An 18,874-nucleotide genomic window follows, 5' to 3' on the forward strand; every position below is an offset into this window, starting at 1 on the left:
ACTGTCCAGCGTCGGTGGGAACCCCTTTAATACTGTTTAAAAATCATCTCAAGGAAATTCCTCAAGAAATCGGACGAGAAAACGCCAAGAATACATTTCTGGAAATTCTAGGTGAAAAGCGTGTCTACTTTGAAGATGACAAAATATTAAATTATTTTGATTTATTTTGGATTTTTTTTTTTATCACAACATACTTCCCATAGTTCCCTTTGTGTTACTCCAAAGTTTTGATGACTTTATTATTATTTTAATATGTGGGGGGAAATAAATATAAACAATAGCCTAAGTGTGTCTAAACTTTTGACCGGTAGTGTATGACTATCTTTTGCTTTATTACTGCATTTACACACAAATATCTTAAACAGATATTCAAAAAAAAACAAAAAACAAAAAAAAAAACACACATTAAAGTAAAAATAAATCAATTATGGGAAATGTGTATATTTGGTGTAATTCTTTCAGACATGAAATAATTATATTTATTATTAATTGCTTCATTTTTTATCTTAATTTTTTTGTTTTGCAGCTTGTTAATTTTAAAAACTTATGTATGAATAATTTGCATCTGACTTTTTATTTCTTCATAAATTTATTTCTTCAGGCCCTGCTCTATGCATCAGTTCATTAAGTCCCTATTTTCTTTCTTAACTAAAATTAGAAAGAGATCAAAAAGATAAACATAAAGAGAGCGTAAAATCTCATCAAGTGTATTTCAGAGAAGCTCTTACTATTTTTGCAACTAGAAATTGTCATTAATAACCACACAAATCAATTGCTTGACCATTTTTTTCAATGATAAAGCCACGTGAAAACACAAATCAAAATCCGTCTATAGTTTTATTTGTTGTAAGGTTGTTTCAATGCAAAAAAATGTTTTTAAATTTTCTTCATTTAGGTAATAACGCCCGGACATGTCTTGACTGCTCTCTTCATCTAATCAGTCTGTTATCTGACAAAACATTACTTTTGAATAGACTTCCACCTGAAAATAGATCTCCATATTTGCACGACAGAAGCAACGGATTCACGTGTTTAATACAGTTCTTTATTTGAAAGCACACAGCCTTTCTGATCTTTCATACATACATTATCAAAAATATGAATGTAAACAGGAAGATCTAGGAAATAACCCACGGTTAAACATTTGAGCTAAATTAGCACACAAACTGTAGTATTTTAATTAATGTTCCAGCTCTGCCGTGGATCCTTGTTGTATAGTTGATGCGATTCTCAGAGCTTCCTCCAGCGTCAACTGATCACAGAGCTGCATGGAAGAACACGTCCCAAATTGAAGATAATAAATAACAAAACAAACAAACAAAAAAACCCCACAATGAAACCAGAAGAGATATATCAACTATACCGCTTCACAATTCCTACATGACTCAACATGTTTTTGTGGACACCTTCTGAACCCCAGGATGGCCTTAGAAGGTCAACAGCTTTAATGATGACCTTGATTACGTGTGAATTGAAAAACTGTTCTGTTTCAACTCTAAATAAAATCACTTCACACCTTAAATAGGTGCTAATGTTAAGTGAGAAATACATCAATGATCACATCATACTTCTAACTTCAATAAGTTATCATGATTAATCTTTAAGCAGGGACAAACAAAATGTCCTCTTCACTGATGTCACGTCTCAAGACAAGACGTTATATGTAGAAAGAATGTGTCTGGATAAATTACATCTATAACGCATCTTCTCTTAAGCTTTATTAATAAAAAAAATGTCCAAAAAAACTCAACAGAACAACAAAAACTCTTTATTTCACCGTTTCTTAATCCAATCTTGAGCTGAAAGTTCAAGGCGTTAAGCTCCGCCCACTGCACACTAACTCATGATGTTATATATCCCTGAAAAGTTTCCTGCTATAAATATTAAATATCATGATGATATAATAGCAGTTTCTTTTATTAAACGTATTAACAACATTTACTAGTGTGAAAATACATGTTCGTTTTTTTTTATTATTATTCAACAGTGCACGGCACTTTCTTGATTAAACAATAATTAAATTAAAAGACATTCCAGAATTTTTTTTTTTTTAACTCTAATGTCATCCAAAGAGTAGATTTTCTCAATGTTATAATGTATGCAGGTTTATGCATATTTAAAACACCCTCATTTGCATATAAAAGGATGCATTTGTTGGGGATGAAAACTACCTGTAAGCATATCAGCAATCCAGTGGCAAAACTGTGATATGTATTGTTTTAAAAAGAAAAAAAAAAGAAAAAAGACCCTATTCACATGTAGGGGTTTGCCTTAAACGTTTGATAATCCATGACCTGTTATAAAATATATATATATAAAAAAAATTTAAAAAAGGAGAGAGAGATAAAGAAGCTCCTTATCATGGAATGGACTATGACAACATTAATGCATGGTGTCAGCAAACAGTGAAGTAATCTTACCTCAACAGCAACTTGTTTTCCGTTAGAAGTGGCCAGAAGGGTAACTGAGTGTGGAAGCATTGCTTCCTGTTTGGTCTGTAAAGAAGCTGGTGACACAATGGTCATCTGCAGACAATACACACACCGGACGCAGCAGGTAATTAGAATAATATATAAAATCAGGAGGACAAAAAATGGAAATCAATTTTCACTTCATAATGAACGTTATTAATACTACTTTGTGTGAATGACCACGCCCACCTGTCCCTCTGTGCCATCAGCGGTTACCATGGTGACTTCAGCAGATGACAGTACAGACTCACTGGCTGGGAGCGTGAGCAAGTTGCCATCTTGCGTTACCATGGTGATTGTATTGCCAGCCGCCTGTAACGACAGGTTTCGCAGTCTTTAGCGACAAACCCGAACCTCACGTAACAGTTAACCAGCAAAGCTACCTTAAAACATAAACGACTAATAAATACAAACTCAAACCTGATGAGCGTCATCTGGTGTGACCAGGGTGACCTGCTCCTGCGCTGTGAGGTCAGAGGTCATATCTGAGCAGGGTGCAACACTCTCTGCCGAAGTACCGTTCATGCAGGGATCGTCGATGGCTTCTGGGTGAAGAGTGTAAATAAATGGAGTGATTTTCACAACAACTTACTTAGAAATCTGTTATAGGTTTATCGTACAGATACAGGATTTACGTGATGGTTGTTTACTGATCTTGAACAAGTCACGCCAGACTCTCGATCACCGTGTCCGTCTCATCTCTGTGTAATTTAAACGCCTTTACATGCACTTTGAACGCCCATCAGGCTGTGCTTTGAAACCGACCAAAATATGGCTGCGGGTTGCGAACTGTGGGGTCCAAGCACCATCAAGTGCTAAATGCTAGCCCTGTCGACTGGTGAAAGCTGATTGGCTGATGCTGGCCCTGTTATTTAGCTAATCAAGACAGCCATGGCAAATCAATAAAAAAAATAACTCTATTAGACAAACAGTTGCAGAGATTGCATTTCAGAAAATATCCCAACTTTTCTGGAAATGGGGTTAGTAGTTATTTAAGTGTTTCCGCGCTGCAGTGTCAAAATTGTTCTACATTATACAAATTCAGTTTAATACTGCTGACCTATAGGAGGCTCGAAGTCCTCGTGCTCTTCCTCGATGGGCTCAGAGTCGTTGTGTGCTGTGCGCTTGTGCAGGGCCAGTGTGGAGATCTGCTTGTAGGTTTTCCCACAGTGGCTGCACTCGTAGGGTTTACAGGGCGTGTGAACCACTTGATGCTTGTACAGACTCGAGTACTCGGTGAAACGCTTGTCACAGCCAGGAATGGTGCAAACGTATGGTCTTTCGCCTGAGGACAAAAAAACGGGTAATAATATTTGAAGCTTTTTGATGGGGAGAATTAGAATGGTGTATGTTTTTTAGATCTGAATCTAAAAGCTAGAATACCAGTGTGGATCCTGGTGTGGTTTTTGTAATTGGTCGCACTGGCGAAGGCCCGGTTGCAGCCTGGCTCGGAGCAGTGGTACGGCTTCTCGCCGGTGTGCGTGCGCATGTGCACCTTGCAAATGTTGGAGGTCCTAAAAGACCGCCCGCAGCCTTCATACGGACAAAGGAAGGGCTTTTCTCCTGAAAGGTCCAAGTTCAGCTACACTCATTAATCTAATATAAATATCAGAAACAGAAACAAACCACACGCCAGAATATATTATAATTATAATGCGATAATCGTACCAGTGTGGATTCGGATGTGCTTTTGGAGATCTCCTGAGTTCTTGAAGGATTTTCTGCAGTTCACTTCTGTGCAGCAGTAGGGTTTTTCACCAGTGTGTGTCCTTGTGTGACTTTTCAAGCCATGACCTAAATAACACCACATTTACAGATTTGACCATACTGTACTGTCATTTTAACATGATTATTATTAATGTATAATTAATGTAATAGAAATGAAACTGCTAATGTACTGATAATGACACATAATTTTCACAGCACGTTTAACTCATCTGGAATGATCGGATTCTGATTATATACACAGTGCCCTTCACTAATATTGGCACCCTTGGTAAATATGAGCAAAGAAGGCTGTGAAAAATTGTCTTTGTTGTTTAATCTTTAGATCGTTTGTTTAAAAAAAAAAAATTCACAAACATTCTCTGCTCTCATGGATATCAAACAATTGCAAACAAAGCACGGGTTTATCCAAAAAATATATCTTCGTTAAATATAGGTATGCAACAATTATTGGCACCCTTTTAGTCAATACTTTGTGCTAGCTCCCTTTGTCAAGATAACAGCTCTGAGTCTTCTCCTATAATGTCTGATGAGGTTGGAGAATACATGGCAAGGGATCCGAGACCATTCCTCCATACAAAATCTCTCCAGATCCTTCAAATTTCCTTCAAATCACGCTGGAGGACTCTCCTCTTCAGTTCAGCCCACAGGTTTTCTATGGTTTTCAAGTCAGGGGACTGGGATGGTTATGGCAGGACCTTGATTTTGTGGTCAGTAAACCATTTTTGTGTTGATTTTGATGTATGATTTGGATCATTGTCCTGCTGGAAGATCCAACACCGGCCCATTTGAAGCTTTCTGGCAGAGGCAGTCAAATTTTCATTTAATATCTGTTGATATTGATAGAGTCCATGATGTCATGTATCCTAACAAAATGTCCAGGTCCTGTCAGAAAAACAGCCACCACCATATTTAACCGTGGACACGAGGTACTTTTCCATATGGCTATCTCTCTGTGTGCGCCAAAACCACCTCTATTTTGGTTTCATCTGACCATAGAACCCGATCCCATTTGAAGTTCCAGTAGTGTCTGGCAAACTGAAGATGCTCGAGTTTGCTTTTGGATGAGAGTAGAAGCTTTTTTCTTGAAACCCTTCCAAACAACTTGTGGTGATGTAGGTGACTTCGGATTGTAGTTTCGGAGACTCTCTGACCCCAAGACGCAACCAACTTCTACAATTCTCCAGCTGTGATCCTTGGAGATTTTTTAACCACTCGAACCGTCCTCTTCACAGTGCGTTGAGACAATATAGACACACGTGCAATTCCAGGTTGATTCATAACATTTCCAGTTGACTGGAACTTCTTAATTATTGTACTGATGGTGAAAATGGGCATTTTCAATGCTTGTGCTATTTTCTTATAGACACTTCCCATTTTGTGAAGCTCAACAACCTTTTGCTGCACATAACAGCTATATTCCTTGCTCTTAGCCATTGTTATGAATGATCAAGGGAAGTTGGCCTATGTATTACCTCATTTTTATACCCCTGTGAAACAGAAAGTCATGGTGGAACAATTTCCTGTTCCAAGTCACCCAGGTGTACTAATAAAATGTAAAATATCAATGGGAATATACTTCTGGGGATATACGATCCTAAAAATTGCAGGATGTTACCTGTTGCAAACTTTTTTTCACAGCCAGGTTTGTCACAGCAGTAAGGCTTGTCACCTGTGTGTACTCTTCCATGTACCTGATGAAACACAAGTAGACTTTGGTTCAAATGTGTTATTTATTAAAGAACGACACGTTTTATTTATTAAAGATCCACACACACACACACACACACACACCCACACCTTGAGGTGATATGCAGTGGTGTAAAGTTTGCCACATCCTTCATAGCTGCACTGAAACGATTTCTCCTCAGGCTGCTGTACACTGCGATGGCCATCCTGACTCGGAAAAACAATCTAAAGAAAGAGAAGGTTTTATATAAACATGTTTACATTTCATATTTAAAAAAAAATAACTTCACATACCTGTACTACGTTTTCATTTGTGAGTAAGCCAGTGCTTGCATAAGGTTTCATTTCTTTTATCTGTAAAGACAAGGACACATTTCAGTAGAGCACTGAGAGATTCATTCTTTCATTTCATCATTTTCAATCATGTGTTAATTGTTACCTTAGCGGTGTACTGTTCCAGCACAGTGACAGTCCCAGGATCTGCGATTCCCTCGAGAGACAGATCAGACACTGTGTCACTTTCCTGGATGGCCAGAATCGTATCTGGCTGCGACATCTGCAGCGCATGCTGAATGAAGGCGGTGGAGCCGTCCTCTAGCTGTACTGCCTGGAGCGCAGGGGAATCATACACCTCTGAAAACGGGACACAGATCACGCCGTTGCGATAATTGAAAACAGTTTGTCTGCTCGGTGTCTTCTTCTGCTAAGTTTCACTGTGAGACTTTTGCAATTCTGAAATTTCTGAATCGCCGTCTAATAAAAAATGTTCACTCTGTATAGGAAAAGTCTGACTCAGGATCTCACAACATTCAGAATCAGTGTGGAGGAAAGTTCACTCTCAAGGAAACTTCTGTCTAGAAAATTCTGACTCAGCATCTGCATCAAGGACAATTCTGACTCTGAGCCTCAAAAAAAATTCTGACTTGCCATGTAGGAAATTCAAAGTCAGCGTGTAGAAAATTTTTTACTCCGTTTCAAGGAAAATTTGGACTCAGCATCTGGAAAAATTCTGACTCAAGGTTGATCAAAATGTTGTTGTTTTTTTTTAAATAATATCGGACTCAGCAACAACGAAAATTCTGATTCACCGTCAAGGAACATTCTGACTAGACGTCAAGGAAAATTCAGACTCAGTATGTAGGATAATTCTCACTCAGCACCAAGAAGAATCTGACTCTGTGTTTAGGAAAATTCAAACTCAGCATCTGGGAATCTGGGATCTCTGACTCAGGGTCAAGAAAAATTCTGACTCAGTGTTGCAAAAAGTCTAACTCGGCCTCTAGGAAAATTCTGACACAGCGTAGAGAAAATTCTGACGCAGCGGCGAGGTAAATTCTGACTCAACATCTAGGAAAACTCTGTTTCAGGTGCCTAGGAAAATTCAGACTTGTCATCTACAATTCTGACTCAATTCTGCCTTTATAAAAATTCTGACTCAGAGCCTGGAAAAATTCTGACTCACTGCTGAGGAAAATTCTGACTCAGAGCCTGGTAAAATTCTGACCCACTAACTGAGGAAAATTCTGACTCAGAGCCCGGAAAAATTCTGACTCACTGCTGAGGAAAATTCTGACTCAGAGCCTGGGAAAATTCTGACCCACTAACTGAGGAAAATTCTGACTCAGAGCCTGGTAAAATTCTGACCCACTAACTGAGGAAAATTCTGACTCAGAGCCTGGGAAAATTCTGACTCACTGCTGAGGAAAATTCTGACTCAGAGCCTGGGAAAATTCTGACTCACTGCTCAGGAAAATTCTGACTCAGAGCCTGGGAAAATTCTGACTCACTACTGAGGAAAATTCTGACTCACTGCTGAGGAAAATTTTGACTCTGTCTAGGAAATGTCTGACTCGGCGTCTAAGAACATTCTGGCTCTGAGAAATACCTTTTGGTATTTGATGTAAGTAAGCAGTGCTTCCATCCTCCAGCTGCACGGCCTGTCCAGCCTCCAGATTCAGGCTCTCACCTTCCATGACGTCACTCGTAGCAGAACCTGACCATCCATTGGGCCCATCTAGGAACAAGGAGGAAGGAAATGTATGAGCATTAGGAAATGATGCTAAACAACTACAGATTTAGACACAAATCTTAAAGCATGTGTTACACACATACCTCCATTCTGTACAGAAATATGCTGAATGTAAGCAGTAGTACCATCATCCAGTTGGATGACCTGCCCCTCCAGTACACTCCCATCTTAGGCAAAGAGAAAAACATTATGGATTTAAAACACACTTTCTGGTTCATTTTACTGAGCGTCTGACTTCAGCTGTGCTACCTAAAGCTGACCAAGCTTCAGTACCTGGAGTATTATGCTGAATATATGCAGTCGAGCCATCTGCGAGAGTCACAGCCTCTAAGCTATCCGCGTACTGATCGTCTGTGAAATAAGCAGCAAAAAACCTTGATGAGGTCAAAGCACAGCCACAGAACTCGGTCAGAATAAACGTCCTGAAGGTTCACTACTGACCTGAAATGTCACCGAGGCACAGAGTGAAGTTCTGAGCATCACCTCGCCCATGTGGGAATTCTGCTCCACCCTGGTTTACTGTAGCCAGCAGCATAGTCCCACTGAGAGAGAGAGAGAGAGAGAGAGAGAGAGATATACAAAGAGAGAGAGTGAGAGAGAGGGTATAACTGAAGTGTATAGTATATAGAGACAGATACATTTCAATTAGTATGCTTAATTCATTAAACAATCAATTGCAATATTGTTGAGCTGCACTATCATTAGATAGATGGATGGATGGATAGATAGATAGATAGATAGAGACTGATGGACAGACAGATAGACAAACAGACAGACCGACAGATGGACAGACAGACAGACATGGATAGATAACAAACAGAGACAAATAGCTAGATAGATCGATAAACAGATAGACAGTCACGGATAGATGAGACAGACAGACAGATAGACAGATAGATAGAGAGAGAGAGACACAGACTGATGGACAGAGATGGATAGCTGAATAGATACAGAGACAGAAATATAGATAGATAGATCGAGACAGACAGACAGGCATACAGACAGATAGATAGATATACAGATAGATAGACAGACAGATAGACAGACAGACATACACAAAGATAGATCGATATACAGACAGATGGATGGATAAATACAGACACAGCTAGATCGATAGATAGATATACAGAGACAGATGGATAGAGATGGACAGATACAGAGACAGACACAGATAGATCGATAGATAGATATACAGACAGACAGATGGATGGATGGAGATGAACAGATAAAGAGAGAGACAGACAGATAGACAGAAACAGACAGATAGTAAGTTGCTGCTGTAAACACTTTAAGAGCTAGCTAACACTGAGCGCAGATCCTCACTGTGTACCGGCTTCATCCACATCTACATCCACATCACTCCTCTACTAAACCGCAGCTCAGTGAAAACATTATCTTCGGTTACTATAGTTACTGATGTGCACTTTACTGACAAAACCTGGAGTTTGCGGTCAGCTCAGGACCTTACAGCAGTTAGCTACAACTCCCCAATTTAATCCATATTCTGACCAAAAACAACAACACCTAAACATATTTCATGCGAACCTTTAACGGTATATTTCTCTACTGCAGGACGCATGTGTGAAATTATCCAGCTCCGAATTCTAGCTCCTAATGTTTCTCGGATTAATCCACCTCTCGTGCACTGGGGAGGAAAAACACTGAACTTCTTCTTTTTGACACCTAATAGCGCCTTATTAACCGCTTCAGGAGTCACACAGCGCCCCCTATACACACGGAGGACAAGCACGCCCAGTGGACAATATACATAAGTAATAAAACAATAAACAGATAAGTATCACACTCATATATGGTTCTTCCTCAAACTGTTACCACAAAAAAAAGAAGCACATTTCTTTTCCTTTTTTTCCTTCGTATAAATGAGATAAATTGTAAATCTAATTCTTAAGTTGAACCTTCCTTTCTCACTGTCTTATAAGAGTAGTTATGGAGGTTAAGGTTAGAGTTTTGGTGGCGGTGTTTGCGTTTGTACTTTTACTTACGACTTTATTTGTATGAAATGAAGCAAATTTCAACCACACTGTTCTCGTTCGCTCAAATTTGCAAACATTTTCATGATATCAGACTTTTTAGTTGATGTTAAAGTAAGAAAGAAAATTCCTAGCTGAAAGTGCATATTTAGTGACTACTACCAACTATTTAGTAACTAACTTAAATCTAGCTTGAAGTTAGTTTGAGCTTTTGAAGTTAGTTTTTTTTTTTAAATTCCAAATAAAGTCCAAATTCCAGCCACAACCTCCTCGGTCATTCAAATTTGTCATGATATCGGAATATTTAAAATTTTTATTTATATGTTTTAATTCTACATTTATTTATTTTATTATCTACTATTCATTTATTTTCATGTGATTTTTACACAATTCATTAATTTTTACATGATTATTTTCGTTAGCACGTTCGCCTCACACCTCCATGGTCCGGGGTTCGATTCCCACCGTGGCCCTGTGTGTGCGGAGTTTGCATGTTCTCCCCGTGCTGCGGGGGTTTCCTCCGGGTACTCCAGTTTCCTCCCCCAGTCCAAAGACATGCATGGTAGGCTGATTGGCGTGTCTAAAGTGTCCGTAGTGTATGAATGGGTGTGTGAGTGTGTATGTGAGTGTGCCCTGCGATGGACTGGCACCCTGTCCAGGGTGTACCCCGCCTTGTGCCCGATGCTCCCTGGGATAGGCTCCGGGTTCCCCCGCGACCCTGAAGAAGGAGTAAGCGGTAGAAGATGGATGGATGGATGGATGGATAATTTATTTTCATGTGTGATTTTCACAATTCATTTTCACGTGATTTTTCACAATCCGTTTTTCACGTAATTTGACACAATTTATTTATTTCCACGTGATTTTTACACAATTCATTTATTTTTACATGATTAATTTATTTTCATGTGTGATTTTACACAATTCATTTTTCATATGATTTTTCACAATCCGTTTTTCACTTGATTTTTACACAGTTCATTAATTTTTACATGATTAATTTATTTTCATGTGTGATTTTCCACAATTAATTTTTCACAATGCATTTTTCACGTGATTTTTACCCAATTCATTTTTCTGTGCGATTTTTACACAATCCATTTATTTTTTCATTCTTGAGAATGGAGACAGAAAGAGGAAGGCTCTCCATGATGACATTAATTTATAGCTCTGGGCTTTTGTAATAATTAATATTCTCAGGCTACTCTGAAACGGAGTATGAGTGTGCTGTGAACTGTAAACAAACTGTATTTGTGGGGAGAGGATTTTTTCTTATTTTTTTGAGTGACAGCATCTAAGAAGAAGAGATGAACATGAGCCATGAGCTGCTGCACCATCTAGTGGTAAAGCCTTTAATTAGCAGTAATAAAGATTCATATTTTGTAAACATAATTAGTAACCAAGTAATAATTATTTATGCAAAATCACTGTTAAAAAAACATGTTAAAAAAAAACAGTCCTTTTTCCCCAGTGTTGAATATTTCAGACTACTGACAGTACTGCTCGTATTTAAGCTTGGCTCCTAGTTTGGTTCCTGATAGTTTCTTCTTGAACTCTTCATCCATCTGCTTACTCTGAGCCTCACTGAAGTGGTTCTTCCAGTCTCCTACCTCACCTGTTAAACAAACAGAATGAGCAAACATTAAAATGTGGATATCGGGTCCTCAGTTGATGCTATATTGGTAATAAATTGTGACAAAGAAATATTTATACGGTACCGGTAACCCAGAGGTATAGTGAAGCGGGTATTTCACCATATTTAACGGTTCCAAATGTCAAATGAACATTTCTCTTTTGTTTTGTTTGGTTAATCACATTTAAACACCCAATTGCCATTTCCCATCCACAACCGAACGCACTGACACAGGAAGGGTGGGGCAAACACATGCTTCCTCTGAGGCACGTGAAGCCACACTACATGTCTTTTTCAAACTGCTGCTCATGCTGCATCACAGGACAACATAACACACACATGGAGGAAAGCGCTATCTGCCCTCTTCTGCCTACATAAGCTCACAGACACCTGTGATTTATGAGTGTAGCTGTGATTGATAGCGGAGAGAGAGTATGCCGTCCCTCCTACCAAGTGAGCATGGCCAATTTTGTTCTCTTGATTCTCTTGCTAGGGAGAATGCTTTTCTGTTGGGAGTATTTATGTTGATTGAAAGTAATGGCACCCTATAAAAGGAGGAAAATGTAGTGTGTCTGTGGTAGCTGACACATTGCAATGTTTCAATTGGATTACTAGAAGATTTACTTAGATCACACTTAGGAGGCACTCTTTCATAAATTTGTGGCTGTCAGTAAATGTAAATCAATTGAGCTGTGAACGTGTTAAGTAATTTAGAGCGGATATTTATCAAAATAAACATGTAAGGATGAAATAATAAAATCTGGTCAGGAAGAAGCATGGTCCAGTACAAGAACTATGACCTACACCATGAGTCAGATTTGACTAATTTATAAAGCAGATAGTTACAGAATAAGATGTTTGGTTCATGCTGTTGTAGGAAAACAATCAACAATGGGTTGGTGTGATGAAGCAGAATTACTGTTAGCAGCTCTCTAACACATGCAAACTCGTCATTAATGCTCAGCTTAATTACCTTTTCGGAAAATGATGCTGGCAAATTTTCCATGAGACGTTTTGGAGCTCGACTGCATGGCACTGAATGTGCTCTCTCCGGCAATCACCTTGACCTGTTCATCCGTCAGAGGGAAGCTGAAGAAGGCTGTGATTTTCTTTACACCTTCCAGCAGGTTCTGAGAAAGGTTTAAAAAAATTTCTTTTTAAATAGTGTTATTGTAGAAAAGTTTTTTTGTATTATTTAATGCTATAGATGGACAAATGAGACAAGTTCATTATTATAATAAGAGCCTTTATTTGTTTACAGCACAGTGAGATATCCCAGCTTGTTAGGAAGCTGGGGTCAGAGTGCAACGTCAACCATGATACAGCACCCCTGAAGCAAACAGGGTTAAGGGCCTTGCTCAAGGGCCAAACAGCCATCAAGCTGGGGCTTGAACCCCCAACATTCAGATCAGTAACCCAGAGCCTTAACCATTGACCCACCACTGCCCACTAGTAAACCACTCATTTACACTCCAGCTTCAGATCACTGAAAATGCCTGGTGTAAGTATGATAATTAATTATCACCTGATAGGCTAAAACACAAGCATAGCCAGTTTTTTTTATTATTATTATTTTTTTACCTCTTTTAGTTCCTCATAGGTCATAATCAATACATTAGGGTCATCCATGTGTTTCTCCCAGGCCAGGGCGTGGTCAAAATATGAACCCCAGCCCACTGTGTGAGAAAATGGGGTCAGTGTGAGACATCTATATTCAATTATCTTTAAAAAAGTAAACGGTATGATCGAACTCAGGAGCTCTAGAGCATTTATCTCACCTTCACCGGACATGAAGTCAGAGAAGAATTTGTCCCAGGACTCAGCTTTGGGCAGCACTGGGTTGTTGTTCATGAAATGGTAATAAGAGACGGCAGTGTCTTTGGGGTTTCGAAACACCACCAACATCTGAAAACATTTTCGGTTAAGGTAAAGAAAATATACAAAATCTATGAAACAGCATTTCCATGAGTCCCTGACTGAACTAAAGTGCTTGATTTATTTTTTGAAGTATATTGATCTTAAAGTAAGCATGCACTTAAAACAATTTTTTCCACTCACGTAAAGGCGTATGTACATTAGTTTCAGAGTAGTTACTGAATAATTCATGTTATCATGTGCTTTGAGGTGATTCACTGAATAATAAGCTGAGACTTAAGGGTTGAATGTTAGGTGGAGCCTCCATTACAACGCCACAGTGAAAGCAGAGTCATGTAATCTGTCACATGCTCCAAAATTCTCTCACACTGACCTTTGTTTTATTGGTCGTAAATGAAACAGGGATGTCATCAGGGTGCAAATGAGTCGCAAACAATCGCCTCGATGGTGTCTCGGCTGCAATCTGCAAAGGAAAAAGAAAAACTAACATGGAGGACAAAGTGCTGGTGGAAAAATGAGTCTGGTTAGTGAGAGAATGTAAGGAGATGTTGAAAAGAAAATATTTGACTGCCAATATTCCAAGGTTGGAATATAAACATAAACAGAACATGTATTTAAAATTTTTAAGTCACACAAGCCACTCAAATAGTCTGGATTTTCAGCCTCCAAAGTGACAATAAAGGCAAACAACCGCCTCATTTCCAACATTTAAACCAATCTTTATTTCAGTTTCATTACTGATAATAATTAATCCAGTATAAAGAGCAAGCTAGGGCAAATATTGTAAAAAAAAATTAAATAAATAATAATCATAAAAACGTAGCGAGCGAAATGTTCAATATTATGCTCTCACTACCTGTCACAAGGGAGACCTCAGAGAGCCCATGATGGCGGATGTACATATATAACTTCTTTATTGAAGACAACACAGACTTAAGGGACAGACTTAAGGGACAAACATGAGGAGTAGACACACTAGAAATCAGGATTATCAGAACTTAATAAACTAGAACGTAAACACTAAGAAAAATTCTTCAGTCCATCTCTCCCACACTATTACCTGCACTCACACACATCTTTAACACATCTCTCTCTACTGGCACATACCCTACCTCATTTAAGCAGGCCTAGGTTACCCCACTGCTTCAAAAACCATCACTTAACCCTGCTGCGGTTGACAACTACAGACCTGTTTCCCTCCTCCCTTTTCTTTCCAAAACTCTTGAAACAGCCGTTTTTAATCAACTCTCCAATTTTCTCACACAGAACAACCTCCTGGACACCAAGCAGCCTGGCTTCAAGAGCAATCACTCCACGGAGACTGCTCTGCTTTCCATCACTGAAGCCTTACAACTAGCAAGAGCAACTTCCAGATCATCTGTCCTCATCGTACTCAACCTCTCTGCTGCTTTCGACACTGTGAACCATCAGATCCTCTTCTCAACTCTCTCTAGCCTGGGCATCACCAGTACGGTTCTGCGCTGGGTGGAATCCTATCTCTCAGACAGATCCTTCAAGGTATCGTGGAGAGGAGGTATTTCTGAAATTCAAAACTCACAACTGGCGTTCCACAGGGGTCAGTTCTGGGTCCACTGCTCTTTTCTATCTACACTACATCTCTGGGGCAGGTGATTGAGTCTCATGGCTACTCATACCACTGCTATGCTGATGACACCCAGCTCTGTTTGTCCTTCCAGCCTGACGATCCATCTGTCTCTGCACGTATCTCTGCTTGCCTGTCGTACATCTCAGTCTAGATGAGGGAACATCACCTTAAGCTCAACCTGGCAAAATCTGAGCTTCTCATCATCCCAGCCTGTCCCTCAATCAACCACAACCTCATTGTACAGCTCGGCTCAACCACACTCAAGCCAATCAGGACAGCCAGGATGGCCAATCAGGAGGTCCAGTCCCTGCAAGTTCCAGTCCAGGTCCAGTCCCTCCAAGTTCCAGTCCAGATCCAGTCCCTCCAAGTTCCAGCCCCGCTGGGGACTCCGCCCAGCGTTCCAGCCCCGTCGTGGGCGGCGCCCAGCGTTCCAGCCCCATCGTGGCAGCGAGTGTCAGCTTTCATGGCGGCCCCGGACCTCATTGGAGGGGGGTTCTGTTATGCCACCGCCGGCAGATGGCACTGTGGCGCGGTTGCTATGCGGCTCACGTGACTCTTTGTTTTCATTCGCTTCCTGCCCGAGTTCTACTTTCTGTTTGAGGATGTCCTTGATTTAACCCAGGTGTCTTTGGTTTAGATTAATCATGTTAGTTATTTAAACGCCTCGTGTTGCTGCGCACCTCGGGCGGCATTAACTTGAACTAAACGGAATCTACCCACGCGAATCGGGACTGGACTAAGAGAGACAAAGCTAAAGAGTTGCAGCAAAGCAACACCAAGCCAAGCAAGTTGAGTGTTCATGCCATGCCATAGTTGAGTGTTCATGTCATGCCATGCCATAGTTGAGTGTTCATGTCATGCCATAGTTGAGTGTTCATGTCATGCCCTAGTTGTGTGTTTATGCCATGCCATAGTTGAGTGTTCATGTCATGCCATAGTTGAGTGTATATGCCATGCCTCAGTTAAGAGTGTTCATGCCATGCCTCAGTTAAGAGTGTTCATGCCATGCCTAAGTTAGATGAGTGTTTCCTACCATAGTTTAAGGAACGTTCATGTCTTAGTTGAAGGAGGGTTCATGTCTTGGATTAAAGAACCTTCATGTATTAGTTTAAGGAGTGTTCAGGCCTTAGTTCGATTAGTGTTTCCGTTCCTTGTCCTCTGCTTAAGTGTCAAATAAAGACTTCCCTCCTGTGCTTACTCCCTGTCCAAGTCTCGTTATGTAACAGTAAGATGGTTGTCATGGTTACAGAGTGCACATTGAATGCAGTTGTTTTTTTCATATCAGCACAAAAGATGCTCCAAAAAATAGGGAAAGCAGCCACATATCAGTTTGCCCAATGTTATATACTAATTGAAGAGAACACAAAAGCGTCCTGTATCTAAGGGATGTTTTGTCCCCTTAACCTCAGAATGCTTTGAGGAATCTGGAACAATACAAGACCTTCTGTGCATCTGGAGAGTGGAACTCGATCAGAGGGGGCCTGTCAGGGATAGTGTATCCACATGTAGTCATAATTTTCCTCAACACTCCCACCATCCAGTTACAGCCTGGAACAAAAAAAAAAAAAACAGAGCTCAGAGATTACTCTGTTTGCAGTTGGTATTAAGTCTTTCATTTTCTTTTTTGTGTGTGTACATGAGACGTAAACAGTGATTAATCAGCTGTGTTGACACAAAGAACGAACACATGCATGTCACTGTGAGGGTTACACAACTTCCTGGAAACCCGGGAACTTTTCAGTTAAGTGCAACACTGCAAGCTAAAATTTTAGTACTGCTAAAATTGCTTCACAATGGAACTCTAAACTATGGCCTGTACCATGTAACTTGATCCTTATCCTTTTATCATTTATATTATTTATATACCCTTTTCCTTACATTCAGTGCCTAGCCCACTTCGTCGACTGAACGTAACATGACGTTATAATGAATTATAACATTCAGATACTGCACATCTATAACAGCATCTTATTATGGAAGCAAAAATCAGTCTGTGGTGTGCTTAACCATTAACCAACCAATCACGGTCTTCATTGTAAATCCATTATCTAAATAATTTAACACCACAAAAATGACAAATGATATAGAAAATGTAATAAGCTTACTTATGGAGTTAAATATGTGGCAAAATTAAACAAATAAATATACAATTTCACAAACAAACACAATCTGCTTTGCAAAGGAAAACTCGACTCTCAAACAAACAGAAAGCGATTTTCTCACAAATACTAAAAACACTGCGATGTAATGTAATGCGTGTTATAATGCTTCTCGCGGGAGACTAGTGTAAATTGACCGATAGCGCCATCTGTTGGTTTGGAAGAGGAAGTTTCTTGGCTGCATTTGTGAGAAAATTTGCGCCGACGCATTTGTGAGAAAATTTGCGCCGACGCATTTCTGAGAAAATCTGCGCCGACGCATTTGTGAGAAAATCTGCGCCGACGCAGTTGCGAGGAAATCGCTTTCTGTTTGTTTGAGAGTTGAGTTTTCCTTTGCAAAGCAGATTGTGTTTGTTTGCGTAATGGTATATTTATTTCTTTAGTTTTGGCACAAATTTAAGTCCATACTTACTTTTGTTTTGTTTTGTTCACTCTTTGCCGCTTTTTTTCTTTCTTTTTTCGAAATTGAGCTCCCTATGGTTTCTTTCGCTTCATTTTGCATTTCAACTAACAGTCCTGATTGCTACTGCCATTAATACATCAGCAGCAGAAATTATGCCATGATCATTATTGTCCATAATGCCGTAAAAAAACTAAATCATCACTGACACTCGCACACACACACACACACACACTTCACAGTCACACCAATGGTGATGTACTTTTAAAAAAATTTTTTTTGAAACCCAGAAAAACCCCACCAATGATGAGTGTGGTGGTGCACTTAGGCCTAATACAGCCTTGCATACACTGCCGCTTATCGGCACTAGGGGGCGCCAACAAACCAATTTAACCGAACAAACTTTTCTAGGGTAATAAGAGACGTGGGGAACGTGAAATGTGGCTTGGAAATGTTAATCGGATTCAGTGGGATGATGCCCTAGGGGGCTTCCTGGGATGCCTAATGGATTGATCGGCCCTGCTTACACTGCAGCACTGAATGAGACTTTTTAGAGTTGCAGAAACAGCTGAGAAGAAAGCAAAAAAACATGCAACAGTTGAGATTGCAGTTGCATTTTATCCAAAATCAGGTCTTACTCACCACATTTGGGGTATGCCACCAGCATGACATCATCCTCCCTGGCCTCCAGGTCCTTCAAGGCATCCAGGTTCTCCGGTGGGCTCATGATCGTGGAGTAGAGGATCCCATTTCGCTTGTAAAGCTTCTCCTCATCCTTCGTTTTCATGCTATGCTCCAAGGTGGACTTTATGGTTTCCTCAAAAGTCTGACCAGACATCTTGTCCTTGCTGCTGAAGGCACTGATTTCTCCTTCTACTGCTGCCTGTAGAGTGGTGTGAGAGGAAGTGTGTGTGTGTGCGTGCGCCTGTGTGAGTGTGTGCGCGCGTGTGTGCGCGCGCGTGTGCGTGCGTGTGCTTGTGTGAGTGTGTAGGAAGGGCTCGCGTGAGAGAGAGTTGTTTGGGTGTTACCTATTCATAGATCTTAGAATCATGATTACATGGTTTTCAGATGCAGTATGCATTGTAAGGAGTCCAGGCACTAATTAGGTACTAATAATAATAAAACAAAATAAATAAATAAAATAAAAATACTACTACTACTACTACTACTAATAATAATAATAATAATTGTTATTATTATTTTTCTTATTCCTCTTATTATTATTATTATTATTATTATTATTGTTAATGTAAGCTTAAAGTGTCATATAATATTTTTTATACATAGGGCGCACAT

The 18,874-nt window shown here is 39.8% G+C and overlaps 2 protein-coding genes across 3 annotated transcripts; both read right to left on the minus strand.

Moving 5' to 3' along the window:
• Positions 1–1,023: 1,023 nt before the first annotated feature.
• LOC128613740 (zinc finger protein 143) lies at positions 1,024–9,732 on the minus strand. 2 transcript variants are annotated; one of them, XM_053634803.1, is made up of 16 exons: positions 9,460–9,732; positions 8,356–8,456; positions 8,188–8,265; positions 7,998–8,081; positions 7,771–7,899; positions 6,325–6,518; positions 6,180–6,239; positions 5,997–6,110; positions 5,815–5,890; positions 4,140–4,265; positions 3,855–4,034; positions 3,532–3,756; positions 2,892–3,013; positions 2,661–2,783; positions 2,421–2,525; positions 1,024–1,264 (listed from the first exon to the last, which is right to left on the minus strand). In XM_053634803.1, the coding sequence occupies exons 2-16, from the start codon at positions 8,447–8,449 to the stop codon at positions 1,181–1,183; spliced, it is 1,794 nt and encodes a 597-aa protein (XP_053490778.1). In that variant the 5' UTR covers positions 8,450–8,456; positions 9,460–9,732; the 3' UTR covers positions 1,024–1,180. The 2 variants fall into 2 exon arrangements, with proteins under 2 accessions (XP_053490778.1, XP_053490777.1); XM_053634802.1 differs by having other exon boundaries at positions 2,892–3,016; positions 9,460–9,729.
• A 1,033-nt stretch (positions 9,733–10,765) lies between these two features.
• On the minus strand, positions 10,766–18,708 carry LOC128613741 (sulfotransferase 6B1). The gene is made up of 7 exons (XM_053634804.1): positions 18,221–18,708; positions 16,461–16,567; positions 13,787–13,876; positions 13,317–13,443; positions 13,120–13,214; positions 12,512–12,668; positions 10,766–11,520 (listed from the first exon to the last, which is right to left on the minus strand). Exons 1-7 carry the CDS (start codon positions 18,414–18,416, stop codon positions 11,393–11,395), a joined length of 900 nt encoding a protein of 299 aa, XP_053490779.1. The 5' UTR covers positions 18,417–18,708; the 3' UTR covers positions 10,766–11,392.
• Between the last annotated feature and the right edge of the window lie 166 nt (positions 18,709–18,874).

This window comes from Ictalurus furcatus, chromosome 10 (assembly GCF_023375685.1).
Source record: "Ictalurus furcatus strain D&B chromosome 10, Billie_1.0, whole genome shotgun sequence".
NCBI classification, from domain to species: Eukaryota; Metazoa; Chordata; class Actinopteri; order Siluriformes; family Ictaluridae; genus Ictalurus; species Ictalurus furcatus.